The sequence below is a fragment of the Phycomyces blakesleeanus genome, assembly GCF_001638985.1.
Source record: "Phycomyces blakesleeanus NRRL 1555(-) unplaced genomic scaffold PHYBLscaffold_3, whole genome shotgun sequence".
In the NCBI taxonomy this organism is placed as follows: domain Eukaryota; kingdom Fungi; phylum Mucoromycota; class Mucoromycetes; order Mucorales; family Phycomycetaceae; genus Phycomyces; species Phycomyces blakesleeanus.
The window spans coordinates 308,379-328,072 of NW_017265136.1; the positions used below are offsets into that span (position 1 = coordinate 308,379).

The 19,694-nt window shown below is 38.1% G+C and overlaps 4 protein-coding genes across 4 annotated transcripts; 2 read left to right on the top strand and 2 right to left on the bottom strand.

Moving 5' to 3' along the window:
* Positions 1-1,140: 1,140 nt before the first annotated feature.
* PHYBLDRAFT_71708 (hypothetical protein) lies at positions 1,141-1,914 on the top strand (the record flags this gene model as incomplete). The annotated part of the gene is made up of 3 exons (XM_018442527.1): positions 1,141-1,192; positions 1,314-1,602; positions 1,692-1,914. 3 exons carry the CDS (start codon positions 1,141-1,143, stop codon positions 1,912-1,914), a joined length of 564 nt encoding a protein of 187 aa, XP_018296288.1.
* A 327-nt stretch (positions 1,915-2,241) lies between these two features.
* Positions 2,242-6,702, bottom strand: PHYBLDRAFT_121840 (hypothetical protein). Its single transcript, XM_018428834.1, has 14 exons — positions 6,496-6,702; positions 6,125-6,380; positions 5,823-6,036; positions 5,592-5,729; positions 5,437-5,508; positions 5,154-5,378; positions 5,072-5,076; positions 4,806-4,951; positions 4,697-4,723; positions 4,178-4,606; positions 3,201-4,068; positions 2,966-3,124; positions 2,645-2,839; positions 2,242-2,539 (listed from the first exon to the last, which is right to left on the bottom strand). Exons 1-11 carry the CDS (start codon positions 6,682-6,684, stop codon positions 3,469-3,471), a joined length of 2,301 nt encoding a protein of 766 aa, XP_018296289.1. The 5' UTR covers positions 6,685-6,702; the 3' UTR covers positions 2,242-2,539; positions 2,645-2,839; positions 2,966-3,124; positions 3,201-3,468.
* Positions 6,703-7,389: 687 nt separating this feature from the next.
* PHYBLDRAFT_157503 (hypothetical protein) lies at positions 7,390-8,260 on the bottom strand. Its single transcript, XM_018433627.1, has 4 exons — positions 8,197-8,260; positions 7,945-8,087; positions 7,641-7,858; positions 7,390-7,568 (listed from the first exon to the last, which is right to left on the bottom strand). Exons 1-4 carry the CDS (start codon positions 8,233-8,235, stop codon positions 7,432-7,434), a joined length of 537 nt encoding a protein of 178 aa, XP_018296290.1. The 5' UTR covers positions 8,236-8,260; the 3' UTR covers positions 7,390-7,431.
* Positions 8,261-8,665: 405 nt separating this feature from the next.
* On the top strand, positions 8,666-19,661 carry PHYBLDRAFT_179496 (hypothetical protein; the record flags this gene model as incomplete). Its single annotated transcript, XM_018438155.1, has 12 exons — positions 8,666-8,709; positions 8,809-9,171; positions 9,236-9,305; positions 9,388-11,916; positions 11,988-13,516; positions 13,582-14,070; positions 14,131-14,898; positions 14,958-15,621; positions 15,688-15,929; positions 15,988-17,545; positions 17,609-18,979; positions 19,050-19,661. 12 exons carry the CDS (start codon positions 8,666-8,668, stop codon positions 19,551-19,553), a joined length of 10,131 nt encoding a protein of 3,376 aa, XP_018296291.1. The 3' UTR covers positions 19,554-19,661.
* Between the last annotated feature and the right edge of the window lie 33 nt (positions 19,662-19,694).

A 19,694-nucleotide genomic window follows, 5' to 3' on the forward strand; every position in this document is an offset into this window, starting at 1 on the left:
TTAATGTGTAAGAGCATCTTTAGTAATCTACTTTAACTTCACTTCTTTATCTTTTTTAAAAAAAGGAAGATACTCTACATATGACTTACATTTAGTCTCTATATTTTTAAAACAAGTTCATGAATTACTCTCGCACAGGTTACTCACGATATAATTGTGCACCCAAATGAAATAAACAGTAGAGAAGTAAAGCCAGGGATCAAATGACATACTATATAGAATTTGGATTTACACAAGAAAACTTTTGGCTATCAAGACAACTACAGAAATTTAAAAGGGGTTTATACGATTACACAAACAGGTGGTATAAGTGGGTAGTGAATACTTAAAATTGATAGCAGTATAAAAAACATATAAAAAACATCAGCAAGAAATATAATCATAAATGTTAGAAGATGACTATATACAAATTATTAAAGAAAGAAAGAAGAAACTAAACCGGATAAGTGTTATTATTGCTACTTTGGTTGAGCCAAAATTTTCGATTTTGTTTTTATATCAAATATTTATAAGAATAAAATATTTAAATAAACTTAGACGAATAGTTTTTTCTTTCTTCGCATAGTGTGGTTATTGCTTCTTAAACTATCTCAATGGGAACAACCTGTCTACCTCGTCTCACTTTAAATAAAAAAGATAGACTCCTTTTATCTTTTTGTTAAATTTAACAAGATGAAAATGCTTGATGAAAAAGCTCTCAAAATTTATTTAAAGAAAAAAAAAAAAAGATAAATTGAGCTGCTGGGAAAAGTCACCTTTTCTTTAGCTAAAGTGACGGTGTTCGGCTTTAGATAAATTAAAAGTTAAATCACTGCTAAAGATGCTGTTATAAAATAGAATCTCATTAATATTCACATACTACTTATCTAAAATTTGTAACAAAAGAAAAATGAATCCGTAATACAAATCCTCTTGAGAGAGCTACTTTGCATTTTCTATATACATATATGTATGTATCTGAATATGCGTTTTCAATTCTTATTCTTATTTTTATTTTTTGCTGAGAACGACTTTATTTTATTTTATCCATGAGAGTCCATGATTTCCTGACTCCGTTTTTCTTACGCGTAAACGAACTATTTAAATGGCCACCTTTATTATACAGTCAAATCACAAGATCAGTGCGCGTCTCCTTGGACGATGCTTCACATTCACTCGCGAATTCTCAGCCACGACAAGGGCCAACAATCAAGTTAGTAGTAGCGTACATCCTGGTGAGTGGGTTTTTTTCTTGTATTTTTTTTTACCTCATGACTTGAAGAATGTAAACTTACATGTTGTTATTATTATATAATTGTAAATCCCGTAATTAGCATCTCCAAGAGTCCATGTTTATCGTATCCCAGAGAGCCGTACTACAACACCATCTAACCTAAAGTATGCACTATCTTTCTTACCCAGCTCAGATCTGCCAGACAAGACAAGTGTATTTGATCATCCAGATCTTATTATTGGATGGACACCTGAACAGACAACCCTGGATCCAAAAAGCTTCGTGGACAATAATCAATTTGTTCAATTTATGACAAAAGTGTTGAAAGACAATATCCACAATATCAACGATAATGCGCTAAAAGGTCTAGCCGAGTGGCAAAAAGAAGGGTAACGCATATAGTATATACATATATTTATATACTACAAATATTTGACTCAATTGATCCATTTATTTATTTTCTTTTCTCTCACAAAAGTTGGCTACATGTTGCTGATGAAAGAAACCCTCCTCCGTGGGGTCGAATCCCTTTTCCCGAAGATATTATTGGAAGTGTATTGATAAAAGATGGCGTAATCCAGCCAAATACTTTTGAAGCCATGCCAACTCACCGTTTGGTGACGTCTTGTGGTATTTTCAAGTTATCTGAACCACTTTTCCAGTGCCTCCTCAAAGAATCCAAAAAGAAAGCTCAAGCATAATAGATGAGAAATAATAATAATATTAATAATAAAAATATAACGATAAATGCGATAACACCAATATCAATATCAATCACAATAAAAATAAAATCAGGAATATAAGTACAGTCACATATATAAGCATTGTATGTACCTTTGCATAGGCACATACACACAAACCCTTAATTAAAAAAAAAGAGAGGAGCTCACAACCAGGGGAAGTATGTGCGGTGAATAAAATATCCACATAAAAGCTTGAAATTCAAAGCTGTCACAGTTCGGCGTGACTTTTATCAACACAAAAACAGAGGTTGAAGCAAGGGAGGGTTCAGGGAACAACGCCATACAGACCTCTCGAATGCTTCGTTCCGCAACCAGCCTCGTCCAGGGCATCACCACTCCCCTGACAGCACGCACTGGCGCAGCCTGGGCCAGCCAAAGACTTTTCTCCAACACAGCCCAATGCTTCAACGATGAACCAACAAAAGCTACTGAAGATTCCTCAGAGTCTGAAGCTGCCCCAGCTATCGAAGAAGAGCCCTTGAAGACCTCCCGTAGAAGACGACGATTCCATGACTGGGTTCGTGGTCAGGGCGCAAGATTCTCTCGCCCCTCGCTTGGAACCACCAATTATTTGGGCCCGACGGTACGGAGACTTTGACAGCAAAACGTGTGTACCTTAACTCATCCTTATTTCGATCCTCTTCTTTCCTCTCTTTCTACTACTCCCCCTTCTATTTTTCTTGTTTAGCCTTTCCCCAACAACCCTCTTTTCCAACCTAGACCTCCTCTCACTGATGCACGTCGTCAAGAGATTTACGATGTCTATGTATCCGATCCCGAAAACTGGACCATTCGTAAGCTTGCCACCAAGTTTGGACTTTCATTGAAGCGCGTAGACGCTGTGCTCAAACTCAAAAACGCCGAGAAAGAAATGACAGCTAATGTAAAGCACAAAAAAAAACTCAAACATAAAAGTCATAGCAATAATAGGTCGAGAATTGAGATTTTTAGGAAAGATTATAAAAGGTTTTAATGGATGTTATTTTTATTCTTTTTTTTTTGACGCTAGGGAATTGCTCTGCAAAAGAAGTTTGCAAAGAGTATGGAACAACTCATGGGCGCAGATTTAGCCCAGGTTTCTATTAACGAGCCTTTGGTTGATGTATTCCCCAACGTTGGCAAACCCAAGTTTAAGACTCTGGAGGAGGATGCTGTCTTTGCACCAGAAGCAAGTCTCATTTTATATTTCATTTATTAGGCGTTAACAGACAATTAACCTTTTGCCTTTCTTTTTCTTCATCAAGGATGCTGCCAAGGCGTTGAACCGCGAGGTTTTCAAAGAGCTTGAAAATCAGGCAATCGCAAGAGAGGAAAGTGAGTTTGCTTTCCAATCTGCTAGCAGAGCCGCCGCCGCCGAACCAAAATCACACACAAAACGAAGCACATTTGTTATTGTAGACACCAGTAATTAGACTTTCTTTACTTATTTCCTTGTATGTATGAATTCAAACCAAACAGAAGAAAACAAAAACACATAAAAAAACAAAAATAAAAAAATATATAACGTGCTATTTAAAAGAAGTCTTCCACTGGCTCGGGGGTATTGTTTTGAGAATCAGGTTTTTGGATGGATATGGATGGTCTGTGATTATGTGCTTGGGCCATGTTGTTTGCAAGTTTCTTGCCTTCAGCAAACAGAGTTTCAAAGAGTTCTTTACCCAGGCTCTTTTGTCTCTCGCTCGCAACCTTTTCCAGCTTGATACTCGTAGAGAAACCTGATTGGAAGAACGCTTCAAGGCACACGTTGGTTAAGGCTACCATACGGAATATTGGGAGAGGGAGTTCAATTAGAGGTGTACTTTCAGCCAGGAATGCATCGGTGAGATGTGTGATGTTTTGGTCTTCCATTATAGAGAAGGCGCCTTCTGCGATCTGAAACTTTGACTTCCATTCTAATACCGTGTCTTCACTGAACGCATCGGCGGAAGTCTGTTCCAAACTAAGCAAAAACAGATTGTCAACAGCTTCCCACGCGAGTTCTTTCACGGTTCCGAGCTGTATCAAAAGCCAAAATATCTCACAACCCATGCTGGCAATATCAGAGTTTACTAATATGCTATCCTTGTCATGGTCGTACATATCAAAGAAGAAGTCTACATGAGACATAAAATCCTACAAGAATATAAATAAATCGATTAGCATAAACCCACCAATGGATTGTTCAAAAAAAAAGAAGCAAAGAAAAATTTTATATCTGATATATGCATTTATTAAGCTTTACCCCATGCATGATAGCACCCAGTCCAGTAACGACATCTTGAAAATTAAGTCCCTTTGTTTTATCTTTTTGGAAACAATCGTACAATCTGTTGACGAAACTTTTCCCTGTGGCACGTACAAAATCTGCTTGTGGAGAGTCATCGTTGATCTCGGGACCTTCCCAGCTAGCCATGCTTTTCAACATTTTACGAAAAGTATCTCGATCCATTGTATTTCCACCTGTATTCTCATTGTCTCTTGCATAGTAGATTGCACCAAAGAAATGATCATAAATAATTGATATTTCTTCCTTGTTAAACTGAGCTGTATCTTTCAGTTTTCGCATAGTGGACCGTTTGGTAAATGATTCGATGCCGCCGACAATCTTTAGTTGATTCTTTCTGCGAAGTTCAATAATGGTTTCATTTGTTACAACCGAAAAATTTTCGTACTGACGATAAATCATTTATCAAAAGTGTTTTTATAATATTAGTGAGGTTTATACGCTCCATATTATAACCGACATAAAAATTGTACTTACGGCGATCTTCATGAGCTGTCTGAATTTCTGAAAATAATAATAATTTAATACGATTAGTTGATGAGAAGCCAAATAATATCCTCCCTACTATTGTTTTTTTCAAACGTACCGATATTCTTTTGTTTTTATCTTTACCAGAATCTATGTCATCACTTGCTGCTGTATTAAGTGTAGCAAAGTACTTTTTGATAATAGTCAATAGTTCAGCATCGTCCTCAGCTGCCATAATTGCTTCTTCATTAGTCTTGAGAATGGCTACAAGGAATATAATATAATAGAATAAAATAAAGCAAGCTGTTAATATAAACAAGGTAGATATTTTTTCTAAAATGATCTTATTCGCTTTCTTTTTTCCTGTTTACGGAGAACACATACCAAGACTATAATAAATATAATTATTAAGTATATCAGTTTTTCATTTTTTCTAACTGTAATGTCATACACCCGTTTATCTTACCCTATCTTGAAGAGAACCTTGGGACCATCCAAAAATAGACAATCCAATACATGAGAAGCGTAATGCAAAGGCATTGAGTTGATATAAAGAGTAAGGAACCAAGGAAGTGACGCTACTGATAGTTGTATATCAATCTTTTTCAAGTGTAATTTCAACTCGGGCATAGTTTGCTCTACAAACTCTTCAAGGACAATTTGATCCAACACAGCACCATACATAGATGTACTAACGTTTTTTATACATTAGAGTCAATAACACCATCAAATTACTTCATAATAAATACCTATAATACCCAGGAAGCATCCCCTCTACCAATATTTCTAGTGCCCAGAATGCACTCTCTTCACTCATGTAACTATGTATAAATAATATGTGCTTAGTACCATTTGACATACAGTGTACACACACACACACATATATATATATATATATATTTACATCAGCATGGCAGCTACCACAATATTCATTGCTTGACAATAACCCAATTCAGGATGCTTCCATGAATATGCAATTAGAACTCGACGCAGTCTGTCAATGCCATCAGGTGTTTGATAAGCTACATATTCAGGGAGTGATCTATATGAAGGTACGTTTAGTTCCTTTTCTTAAACAAAACAAAAAAAAGCTTGATGTGTAAAAAGGGGGATACGATTGTTTTATTTCTCTTACCTATGCAAATCTTTTTCAATCTCATGAGTTGAAAGAGATGTACGGTCCTTATGCATTTTTAGAATGTCTTTGTATTCCTCTTTGTTGTCGAAGCGTCTATAGATTGCTCCCGAACTGACTTCCCAAATCTCTCCTCGCAAGATATTCGGAAGGCCACTTCTAACTAGCTCACTGAGCTTTGGTATCTGCAACATTGTGAGATTACGCCCATATGCTATCATATATTTGTGTCAGTAGGTTTTAATGATGTAAAGCGTTTATTTTTTCTTTTTCTAACAGTATATATATATAGCTACATTTACCTGAAAAATAGTCTCTCCATTGCCTGATTTTTAATATATCCATCGATGTATCAACCTCATCTGGGTACCCAAACTTTAGCCCTAAACCATGAGTGGTTGGGAGTACAGAAGAGAAATCTTCGATGGTTTTAACTCGCAGGATATGTTCGGATTCATAATCGGCTATGAAATGCTTGAGCGCTTTTATAGATGGTATCTGCTCATTAAGATTGCCCTTTAAAGCATCACAAAAGTTCTCGCATGTAGTTTTGTGAGCCTATTATATACATATATATACATATATATATATAAGTACACACCCACATAAACATGTATTTAGATTTAGATAATACAGTTAAATGTCTGAACAAAAAAAAAAGAAAAAGGCTTACTCTAAATTCAAACGTATGCTCCATTCCATGCCATGTTGTGAGAGAAATTGCTGATATATATGAACGTTCGTTGATTCGTTCAAACCTTCTTATAGTGTAAAGTGGTAAGGCAAACAAACACACAGACTGGTGCTGCTGAGGTGGCACTCGTTTTTCTAGCGCCTCAAATGCTACAAACGTCTGGGACATGTATAGTTTACCGAAATAACGCTTTTCCCGAGTATTTTTTGAGCTGTGAGGATTGTCCGATGAATATACTGCGGAGCGAAGGGTGTATGATACATCGACCGAATCTCTCAATTCTTCTGTAGGTGGTAATCTGAACCGTAGTCGTAGATTCCTATGCTTTCTTTGGTTGACCAGATCATCCTTGAGAGCAATACTTTGGATATTTGATTCTGAATTTCGTACTCTGATGGCTTTGCTCATGTTGGTTACCGATACATCTGGCTTCAAATCATCAGACTGTCCCGGAATATCACTTCTTGAACTCTTCAGTAAACGCTGTATAGATTGCTCGATCAGCTGTACGATAAGATCATATGCCTTGGAGTCATATGTTAGTCCTCAATAAAAATCTCGATACCATGTACGTATTATACTTACTTCATCTCTATTGAACATATTACTAAAGAAAAACTAAACATAATGTTAGAAACAAAAAAATATTGTTGCTTTCGTTTAAATATATCCTACCTCCTCTTCGTTCTTGGTAACTATGCGTATACTATCCGGAATAAGGTTCCGTTTAGAGTTTTCCTTTGTTAGTTCTTGTATATCCCTAAGCTCAATCAGGATCTTGGTTTCTACACCCAAAAGGAAGGAATAAAATCCCAAATAATTTTCAGCAATGTAGAGTCTGCCTTGACGACTATTGCAAGCGCACGAATAATCTTTTTTTTTTTTTTGAAAAAAATTAAAATTAAAATCAAGACTTTAAATGTCATCAATAAAAGGGACACAGGACATACAGCTCACAAGCCTTTCTGATACAGGAATAGGAAATGTTTGGCGAAACATTCTAGAGGCATTTCGTAATTTTTCGTCCGTTGATAGCTCATCAGCACTCATGTCTATACACGCATTTTTTATATAGCTGAGCATAGTTTCAAAATAAAAAACCTAGTCCGCAAGTCTATAAATACCTTTTGTATTTCCAACAATCATTGTAATCTGCTCTACAACCCAGCTTTCTTTGTCAAAAGGATCATTTATTTTTCTTAGTTCAGGTACTATGTTTTCTTGAATCCACTGCCACGCTGCCTCGATTGTTTTTTCAGACTCAGATACTGCTATCTGTAAGGGTACCGCGTTCTCTCCTCGCTTAAATAATATCTTGTGAGGTGGTTGTTTGGAGTCAAAGCTGAGCAGAAATAAAAATAATTATTATTAAAAACAAATTAAGCTTTATAGACACATTATTACCGCATTATTACAATAATTACTTACACACTTGCCAGAGTATTCAAGAGTGATTTAAACAGCTGATTTTCTGGGCCCTGAAGTCTCAGAAGAGAGAATTCGTCTACCTGGTGTACAGTTATCCAGAAGGAAGATAATGGAGTATCAACCGCTGTTGGAAGAATAAACACCTGTATGTATATATGCATGTATGTTTATACATATTTATTTATTTACTTAGCCAACATGATTGACAACGACAGGATAGTTATGTGTATGATATACTGAACAGGGTCTTACATTCTTCGGTACACTAGAGAGTGAAGAGTTATTTTTCATATGTTGGAAAACCTGTAGGAAAATGAAATAAGGAAGAAGAGAAGAATCAACTTTGAACAAAGGGGCTCTTTAAAAACGAAGTACCAACAGCCGTCTTATCACGTGGTGTACTTAAAATTCTTACTAGCTTTCCACAAAAGTTCGCCAATGACACTTTCTGTTGGACTGCTACTAGATTACTACATTACTCATGTCATATAATGACAAGCAAGCCGCGCCTAAACGGCCATTGAACACAGAAATCTCAGAAGAGGCACGGGTAAGGAATGAGCATGATGTCGATCTCATAAACAGCAATGTTCCTGTAGGCGCATAAAAAAACTCAACAGGTACAATACTGACCGTTATCAATAAATCAGCTTGTAGAGGCAAAGACGGCAATTTTTCTACTAAAAAATGCACGGCTTTGCACAAAAAATGAATACACACAATGGCTCTTGAAGAACTTATTCCAACCATTCACAAGAAAAAAATGTGAGGTAAGGAAGATATATATATATTATACAAAAACTTGTAACACATTTATAAAACACTTTTTTTTTAAAAAAAAACCAATTAACAAAACTAATACAGGCAATGGATATCTTATACCTATCACGAAACCGAAGGCGTATATGGAGGCCTGAAAGTAAAAACACTTATGGAAAAGGTACTCAAGGTACATATCGATATGCCAGCTCATCAATTGAAAATTTTGTATATATCAGATGTATTAAATCATCGAAGTGAGACTTCAGTACCCGCGAGCAAATTACCCAAAAGAAGCTCAACCTCTACCATTCAGACTTCAGAGCCAGTGTACATAATAACCCCGAGAACACAAATAATGACACTGCATAAAGAATATCGGCTTGTTTACATAATCGATCTAAGCTCAAGTCTAGCAACAGTTGGGAATACTAATGCAGATCTTTTGATATCTGTTGTATTTAAAACGTAAGTTCCACCGATAATTTCACCAAAAAAATCTAACTCTTGTGTAACATTTCGCACTATGCAGTATGCGCGATTCTTTGAAAGGTCTTGTTCAGCCCTTTTCTTTGCAAATTTCTGACGAAGAAAAAGCAATCGTAAGTCTTTTTTTTAATTATCCTAATGATCGATACTAAAACTCCCAAAATACATAATTAATAACAAACATATGTACGAAAGATACGGCCGTCGCTCTGTTTGACTGTCATGGCGGACTGCTCCCAATTTGCATCAAATGTTAATATTATCCCAATGCTTGTAGCACACCCAACTATGCGTGTCTTTATGCAAAACGCAATAATAACCACCCAGAATATTGACCACATAATTGACAAGCTGTATGCAGAGTTCCAATCCTTCCAAGAAGACACAACAAGCTTCAGAAAGCTTTTAAAGCGCAGGCGCCCTAATATGGGATACAACCTTGATGTTAGTGGAGAAGTGCTGGACGCAACTTCACTACCGTCAAATATAGGTATAGCACAAGGTACAGATCACGAAGCTCCAAGGCGGAGCAAGACTGATCAGCAGAAACCAGGCATAAAGAAAGAAGAGCCCTCTTACTATGCGTCTAAAAAGGAAGTGTGGGGAATCGGGAAATCCGGTGCAAATATCTCCAGGATTCTGCATGCTGGATATTTTGCTCTGAGCTTGCTACCTCAAGAAGGAAGACCACAACTCATATTAATCACAGACGGAGCGATGAAATCCAACGTTCACGATAATACTTTTGTGCAACAATTTGCAGGAGAAGATGTTACATGTCATATAGTGCAAATTGGCTACAAGGATAGTTTTATTCCTGGCAGAAATTTTGGGTTTTTACCAGACAATGAGATTCTACGTTTCTTATCTCGTGCGACAGGAGGCACTTTTATGTTTTCAGAGGATTGTGAAGAAATAAGAGACTCCGATATCCAGAAATCTAGTGCGACAGACAGAACTAGCAGACAGAATTCAGAATCTGGAAAGGACGCTTATGAAGCTATACAAATTGTACCATCTGCTGATACAAAATGCCCTTCGCCAAATGGTTATCACCAAAGATTCCTCTTCAGAGAAACATATCTGTCAAAGCACGGATATGATTATCAGTCCCAGTCTTGCGACAATCAAGACCATAAGAATAATTTGCGAGATCTGTCAGGAGCATCCGGCGTAGAGATTGGCAGGGAAATATCAGCGAAACATAACTTCCCTTGGGATCCCAACGCAAATCCACCAGAAAACGATTGGAGACTTTTAAAATACCGAGAATATCTTTTGCCAGCAGAGTTTTCACATATTATAGCTGCAAGAGCCAGAGAAGGATTTTCACTACAATCGGTTACATTTGATAATGGAAACGTAACGACTAAGTCGAGCCCCGGAATAAATAACCTAGGAGCATTAGATTTTGACTCTGTCAAGAAAGAACGGATACAGATCAGTATGGTACTATATTGGCAGCCTAATGTTACGATTGAGTACAGAATCCGCGCTACATGGCTTCCTTCAGTAATTGGTACACCTGGAAGCTTAAACGGCGAAACGCTGTTGCTTTCAAGTGGAATATTTTCTCGAGCAAAAATACCAAGAGCAGAGATTTTGGTCCGGACAGACACAGGATTTGCACATATGCTTCAAAACTGGGATGTATTCCGTCGTCGAGCGCAGATGATGGGTGTAGTAACTGGCTCGATATACTTTGGCGAATCCTATGCTGCCCCAGCATATGCTAAAATTGAGAAACTCAAGTCATATCTCATTAATATCTTTGAGGGTGACGAAACATTGAAAACTATCATTGGATTCAATAGCAAATTTCTCTCTAATTGGACAACTGGAGATACTACTAAGTTGGCTCCACAACTGTCTCCGCGTTATGAAAATTCTCTGCGACGTAGCGCTTTTCTAGAAGCTTTTCAGACGTTTTGGGAAAAAATCAATGCAGCAGAACACAGAAGCCGCACGCGCTGCTGGTATGATTATAATTGCTTGGACTTGTTGATTGGAGACGTATCACCTTACATGTCGCCAAGATTTACATCAACCTACAACCAAGACTTCGCCTTAAATGTCGAGGATGAGATTATGAAAGCAATTCTTTCTTTAAAAGAAGTGATAAGAGGATGGGCAGATTTTGAGAGTACAGACGGTACATTTGTCAATTTTATACACGGATTGCTGGTTAGTCCATCTCATGACGAAAATTCAAAGGATTATTTTTCTGTGAACGTTGAATATCCCCCTTCTTTTTGCGAATTACGAGTACGGCAAGAATATGGGAGACTTATATCTTTAAGAATCTTATTTTTTAATGTGGATGTATTGGCAAGACGACGAACCTTTGATAACATCGTCATGTTACTAAAATCTTCGGAAAAGACAAATGTGTCTTGCAACAAAATATGCCAAAGACCTTTCTCTAGTCTATTGATGCGAGATCCAAAGCATTTTCAAAACGGAGCTCCGAGTGGATCAGAACCAAACCTGAATGATAGAAAAGAAACAAACAGAAGACAAAACGAAAATATCTGTCGATCGAAAGCATGGTATCTTCCTGTTGCGATGTGGTTAACGGGTGAATACATTGTTCGAGATTATCTTCAGCATATGGCATGGTCATGGCAAACAGACAACCACCAAGACCAATTTCATAAAGAAAATCGAATGATGCCGATTCACGATCTTGCGTTTCAATTCCTATGCCAAGCTCGCCTAGATCAGGTACGCTAGTCGGAACACATGCAAAGTATATACGATGTTTTAATGACTATTCGTATTCAAATTTTTCCCAGGGATATAAACTAGTATCACCATTCCCAGACAGCACTCATTTCTACCAGGAAATATCCCTTCCAAATCGGGATGGCCGAGAGTCTCTGTGCGCAATTCAATATTTTATTTGGAAGGATGCCGATAACGGGAGAATAACAACAGAGCTTTGGATTGAGCCTAGCGGAACTCTAGCATTTAACCAATACGAACTTGTGAAGAAATGGACTGTGGATCCAGACAGGAAAACAATATCTCAACTCGTTACTTTTGATCAAATGCACGCGATTGGAAGATCAAAGGGAAAAGGCGACTTTAAAGATAAACGAGATGCAAGCAACGATACCCAAAACATGGACGAAGACACTGTTGTAATGAGACTGCCTCATTTGTTTGATATATCGTATGTGTTACGGAACAATAAGTTTGTCGTAACCTCTTTCAAGTGTCCAATATACAAGACACAAGTGATCGTCCAACAAGACGACTCTGAGTCATTTATTGATGATAGTTTTCCTTTTAACTCAGAATTCTCGACCTCTGCTGAACTAAGTGACAATGGATCGGTATATAATGTCGAGAAACACGGCCCACAGTTGAGTAATGGAGTGAGATCTACCATACATAGTGGACGATTACCAACTAGTCCTGCGAGCACACTATCACTACCTACAAAGTATAGTGCAACTAAGGAGCTGTGTCCACGCCCAGATCCAGTGTTGAGCCGTAGCAAGGAAGCGATTGCACGTCTAAATCCAAAAGCACAAAATTATGCCCTCATGCATTATTATATCGAGAATTCTATGGAAAGAATCACAGATGGTGAGATCGTCATGTCGCACCACAACAAAAGGAAGAATTTTTGGCGAGAACTACAAAAAGCATTAAACAAAGCAACCAACCATCACCTATCAGGAGTGAGGATGACTCCAAACCTTCAGAAACTACGTTGCTTTGTAAAAACATTCGATGAACGTTCTTTTGTTGTCGTTCTCCTACCAAGTCTAGATGCAATTGTATCAGGACTTTCAGCATTATCAGACAGTTCTGCTTCAACTGAAGCAGGTGATTTAGAGATTGATAAGGACGATATGTTTGTAGACTACTTTATATTCGAATGCACACGTCAAAAGCCTATGCGCCCGACAAGCAGCACATTACTATTCAGCAGTCCATTAGATGAAGCGAATAGATCACGTATCGAAAGCTTGAATTTTGATGACGATGTAACAATGACAAATATAGATTATTTGATCCATCAACCAGATGGACTTGGAGAGACAATAAGACCACAAATTATCCAAGGAAATTTTTCTAGCTGCTCTGGACAAGCTCAGATATCAGAAAAGTCACTTCGAGTGGCCCAAGATATTATGCATGCTTATTCAAAGAGCTTTGTAAAGTCATTTTATACATGTCTTTTGAGTGGATTCCCTGTTATTGACGACGACCTTTCGAAAGTGCTGGAAATATGCAATGAATCCGTCATGAGTATCGATATCACAGAATTTGTGAACATTTCTACACTACAAAAGCGTGATCCTGGAGACTGGTATGCTAAGAGTTTAATGAACATTTTTATTTTTGATTTACTGATTAGACTTTACAAATTTCAAGGGATTACCGGGAACGAAATATACAAGCCAGGTTCGCGGCCATATTTCGCCATTATTTTGAACCAGTTCGAACAATAAGCGAGCAGCCTACAGATTTGTTTTACTACAAGCCTACGATGACCAAATTTGCAACACACACACAGAACCAAGGCTCTATCGAAGAAAAAATATCTTCTCTAATAGATTTGATTGCCTTTGCTCAAATACCATTGCTTATACGCCTCGAATGCTCTTATGAAGTATTTTCAGAAAAAGGAAATACATCGGATAAAAGTATAACAATCCCGATATCTTTTCTACCAACATCATATTTAGGAAACTTTAAAGATGGAACACCGTTTAACTTTGAAAATCTTGCGATCAGTGCCAAATCCGCACCACTAGATTCAGGGAACGTATCTGTGTATTTGCGATTTGTATGTTTAAATATACCACCGTCCGATGATTTAAACTATACAACTGCAATATCCTCAGTACCACCTATTAGAGAGTAAGTTAGCTCCTTATTCTGCTGTTGTTAACTAGGTATTGACTTTCATTCACTTTATAGATCATTAATAGAATCGATGAATTCACAGCCTGCTTGTTTTTGGATGCTCAATCAAGATCAACAAGGAGCTTTAGCAGAAACAGAAGCTCGGATAAGATGGTTGCTCACAGAAGAAACAATACACGGCCTATTGAAAGCAGACATAATTACGAGACCTATCTTGGAGTATGTGGAGTACCAGCTTGGGCAAGGAAATCCTTTTGTAGATTTCCCAACATCAACTACAGTACCATTTCACTTTGTTAAAAATTGGGCCGAAAGTCGGCGCAGATTCATGGATGAGCTGCTGAAGAGTAAAGATGGCTCTACAACCTACTCTCTTCGCCGTGTAAACGATTACTTTTATGTCAGTGAAGAAAAGATTTACAGTATGCGCCAAAAATCCAGTTCATCTACCGATACATCACCTGCGAGTCATGGCGAGCAAGAATATACCGAATCTCCAGAAGACCGACCTGATACGCTCAGAGAAGATGAAGTGATTGATGACTTATGTGATGGATTAGGAATAAGTATCGGACCTAATATTGTTGTAGAGGAAGGCACCCTTGAAAGCGAAAAGTTTATTCCATTCCATTCTAGGCCACTCTATTGGCTTATCCTGGTACCAAAGGATAATTATGTTCAAATATACTTTTATTCAAAGTTCCATACACTTATCGATCGTGCCGAGTTTTTACAACGTGTTAAAAATGATATCACCCAAATCCAGCACAGAACTAACCAAATCATGTTGTTGGAAAGCCTACAAGAAACACGTATATGCAGGTAATATGGCGTGTAATATACATGTATGTATACAATCTTAATACCATTTCTTTATAAAGTAAATTCCTTGAAGAACCTTCTTCAGACGAGAGTGATCAGTTTTCCGATTCGGACGACTCAGATGATCAGGATTCTAATAGCCCTATACACGACAACTCAAAGACACTGCTCTCACACGACAAGTTTAAACCAGGGCAGTTTGAATGTCCTGTTCTGTTTACGAAAAGATTTCCTTTACATTGGAGACTACAGCCAAACACAACTTTAAAGTATCTCACGTCTGATGTTTTACGGCTTTTCACGGTTACCAACAGACCTCATATGTTTGTAATCGAGCGTGATGATTCTATCGTATATTGTAAGATATACGAAAAGACCAATCCAAGCTCCAATGATGACTTGGACAAAGCCAGCAAACTTAGCAACGCACACATATCTCCAGCAACAAGACAAAATACAGAGGACAGTATCTTTACTAGTAGTACGGGGTCTATTAAACAGGAGTTTGGAAGAAAACCACCGCCATCTCCTAGAAACAAGGCACCCGTGATGAAGTCTACCGAATTAAAAGAGCTGCTCTTAGAGGTTCATGGTGTTGACTTACCTATATGGGTAGAGAAAGAATTTGTAAACCTTATCGAAAACCGAATAGTGTCGCACATTACTTTAAATGAAGTACAGCAGTTCTTTTCTCGGAATCCTACGACGAAGCCGACATTAGCGGTAAGTGTGAGAAGACCTAGTATTAGATTCACCAAATAAGAAAATTAATATGAGTCGTAATTTTAGGATGTTAAATTTATTTTGCCGTTTGAAAAAACACCTACGAACCGAAAAGCTTTGCGTGTTCCATCTCTTGTGCTCAAACCATACACACTTATGCGCTTCTTTAAGCAGACACTTGGCACTGACAATATTAAGCCATTTACCGGTCCGATTGTATCTGAGGCTGTCGAAGGCTATCATGAAAATCTTTTCCACCCAAATATTGGCTATGGAATCCAACAAAAAGGCAAAGGAACATCGGATAAGTAAGTACAGTAGACTAGAATTTACATATACATAATAAAAATTAACCAATTGTTTCAGGAATACCGATAATATGCAAGAGTTTCAATCTAGTGAATACTGTTTTTATTACAATTGCACAAAACGAGTTCCTGGGGCATCAACACCATTGGAGCTTTCTTCTGGTCAAGGCCTAGCTGGAATTTGTATCACATTATTAGACTCTAGTGGAAACCCTGTAGATTTTGTTCCGACGGACGATTCATATGGAACACATTATAACCTAGACGCTATCCGCCATTGCTTAGAGGAAGATCTCCAGGAAATCGGAGAAGATCAATCGTATTATTGTATCTGGATTGACATTTGGGTTACTGGTGTAGTCGATAGCAGCTCTTTAATGCAGTATATATGCGATTGTTATCAACACGCCCTTTGTGACTATTTCATCGAGAAGACTGTCAACCTTAGTACGACGGCTGCTCTGTCAGAATCGGGGGCATTGCAGCGAGCGCTTACCTCTCATAAAAGATGGCGTCTTGGAGATGGTATGCGTAAACGGTTTATTGAATCTATTACATACATTCTTCAAAAGGCAGCTGAGTGGAAAAGCCCCACGGTGTGCTCATTTGATCAATCTGTACAAACAACACCATGGTGCATGGACGAGTTAATTGGATACCTCGACTCTGAGCTCCGAAAGTTGGATATATCCTTAAGACCAACTGTTGCATGGACTTCTGTTCAAAACGACGTATTCAAAGGTGAAACTAAGCCGAAGCCGAATGAAAAGTGGGAGCTATACAGAAGCTCGCACTACCCCCACAGACAAATGCTTCAAACAAATGTTCAGCTTGTAGCAATCAGTGGTCTTAATGAGCTTGTTGAACGGCTAGGCTGTGCACCAAAGACTTACGAAATAGACCGTCGTACTAGTGCAACTAGCGAAAACTCTAGTCACCGTGGGCGCTCACGAAGAAGTTCAAATACATCATCCGCAGCAGGTTTTAATGGCAACAAAAAGCTTTTAAGGCTAGATGACAGAGGAACATATGAAAACTCAAGAACATCTAGTGCAGCAAGATCAATATCAGGAAGCAATGCTAAAGGCCATGAATTTCAAAAATCCGATCCAGTAAAGCACTGCTTCCTTGTAATGATTGTTGACACTGATCGCCTTTCTACGTACACTTATAATTGGCCTGATGCTGCAAGCTTGGATATTATTAATGGGATAACCCAAATGGCAGCCCGCCAAGAGGTTCGAAACAGTATTCTGTCTAATATTCTACACCAGAAGATGGGGCTTTTTCACCATTCTGAGCCTATGAGTAAGGTTGTTGAGGAATATGCTACTTTATCAAATGCACTTCCTGGGCTATCAACGTCTTTGAATAGCTCCACCAATTTTCTTTCTGCGATCCCAGCTAGTGGTCATATTGGGTCACCAAAACAGCAACAGAAAAAAACAAGACAATCCGAAATTTCTGCCAAGAATGACAATTCTAGCTCGACAAGATCCTTGCGACGTAATACAGGAAATAGTACTACAGTATTGCAGAGTACTTCTGATCTTAAAGACATTATTGCAAATCCTACAATTCTTTCCAACGATGGAATTGATAGTACCAGAAGTGATGTAAGCTTAGTTAGACAATAGGTTCAGAGAAAGCAAATATAATAGACTAACAACAAGTTGCAGTCAATTACTTATCCATGTTCAGAGCTGGACAGTGTCCTCGATGGATCAATTGCAGATTCAGTAGCTGATACTCCAACCGGAAGAGACAGAGATGTGCTGAGAAGACATGGCCAACCATTTTTGGAAACTTATTTGAAGAGCACACGGATACAGACCGTTCATCAAAAGGCTCTTCAGGTTCATCTTAAATGGAGAAAACGATACGTGGAGTCAAAAACAGAGGTTGGATACACAGATAAAATGACATCTTCAGAGATTGGAATGATTTTGCGGTCATCGAGGATGCTTCATTTCTGTAGAACACCGTTACTATTTATCAATCCTGATGAAGAGTGGAATTCTGGTGAGGAAGGGTCGCCAAACAAACAAATTACGACAGAATGGTACAAAAGATTAGCAAGCTCTTTGATGTCGGAGTACGCAAAATACCTCGAAGGAATAGATATGCAACTAGTAGACCTCACAAACTCTGATGGTACGGCAGAAGACACAGTAAAGCCTTCTGTATTTAATGTCGCCAAAAATCTTAGTATTGAGTATCCACCGACTTATCTACTACGGGTTTTGGAGGGTGGATCGATTATCTGCGAAGTCAGTCTGACCAGCGGATTTGTCTCGGTGACTCTTTACTCACTTCACCGACAATATGGACGACTCGGCTATAGTAGATTCCGCCATGAAAGTCGAAGTACAAAAAAGGAAAACTTAAAACGATTTGAAGAAAGCTCGGGGCGACTTAAGCAGCTCGTACATGTCAACTCTTTTGTATATGATTTTCATTTACGACATATTCAGAAAACACTCGAATCGCCTCAGGACTCTGTACCGCCTGATCTGAATATCTTGGATGTGATCCGCAAATTCTCTATACTCAACCTCACTCCTGCAACATATTCCCAAAATCGACTTGTGCACGGTTTTTATGAGTTTGAGTCTGAAACATCGACCAACTTGTTCTTTGGATGCTTATTCCGTAATTCACCACTTCATGGACTGTCCAACATACTATCCGATCATGTATCTGTGGGGGTGTCTGTATCTAGTAGTGGCATTTCATTTTCATCACAAGATGATGACAAAGACGCAAATTGGAGATACACATTAATTATATGTCCTGTGAATGATTCGGGACTTTCTGATAACAGCAAGTCTTTATCAAATGAACAGACACCACAGTCTTCCAAGATTCTTCTGGAATACTTTATTCTGGTTATTTATCAGGGATCAACTACACCCAAGAATATAGCTGAAGTTAATCAAAAAGGATCGTCATCAAATCTTCCTTATGACATGCTTCACCCAGAAAAGGATCACTCACAAGAAGATATAATACATAACGCACGAAGAAGAATCGATGCGATTGTCTCAGAGGTAGTACATAGCTATCTAAAAGAAATATTGTATATGCTCAAAACGCTTAATGATACTTTGGTTACTATAGGTCACTTTTTACTGCAAACGCTCTGACGATTGGAGGAAGCTGTATTCTTTCAAGATCGACCATCAAAAGGACGAAGCCTTTTTGGAAGAGCAGTATTCCATCCTTATCAAACTCATGTCCAAGTTTGAGAGAACAGACATAACCGAGGTGGATAGTAATATGAAAAGCATTTTGTGCTTGCGACTCGACTGGAACTCTGCGCTAGATATGATAGCAAGCACAAAAGGGAACATTGTCAAAGAAATCCGGGAGAGGGACCGTCGACATATGTTTTTGTACAGCGCAAGATATATGGATTTTATGATTCATCTACAAATAGATCAAGGGGTGCTGATCAAGGGATGGGTGGTAAACCGGGAGCCTAGAAATGTAGCTAAAATGTACAGAGAGCCAGAAAGAGAGCAAATCGCAAGTATTGGAAGGGCCTTGTGTTATTTCATTTGGTTAGAGACAACAAACAAACAGGCCTATCTCTCCCGTTCATCGTCCAACCGCTCAACATAACCATAGTCATAAAACACTGTAAAATTTGTAAATCTGTAAATCTGTAAATTCACCTTTTATCATTGCAATAAGAATACATACATATATATAAGGATTATAATTCAATGCATCACAGGCGTATAGATTCATTTAACGATCTGA

Bases quoted from the DNA above. Each gene is read 5' to 3' on its own strand.
- PHYBLDRAFT_121840 (XM_018428834.1), bottom strand. From the start codon at position 6,684: ATGTCCCAGACGTTTGTAGCATTTGAGGCGCTAGAAAAACGAGTGCCA. The intron at 5,379-5,436 runs GTATTTATTATG...AAAAAACGTTAG, and splicing joins ATGCTTCCTGGGTATTATAG to TACATCTATGTATGGTGCTG. The intron at 4,069-4,177 runs GTAAAGCTTAAT...ATATTCTTGTAG, and splicing joins TGGGTGCTATCATGCATGGG to GATTTTATGTCTCATGTAGA.
- PHYBLDRAFT_157503 (XM_018433627.1), bottom strand. From the start codon at position 8,235: ATGAAAAATAACTCTTCACTCTCTAGTGTACCGAAGAAT. The intron at 7,859-7,944 runs GTAAGTAATTAT...ATTTCTGCTCAG, and splicing joins TTGAATACTCTGGCAAGTGT to CTTTGACTCCAAACAACCAC. The intron at 7,569-7,640 runs GTATTTATAGAC...ATGCGTGTATAG, and splicing joins GATTGTTGGAAATACAAAAG to ACATGAGTGCTGATGAGCTA.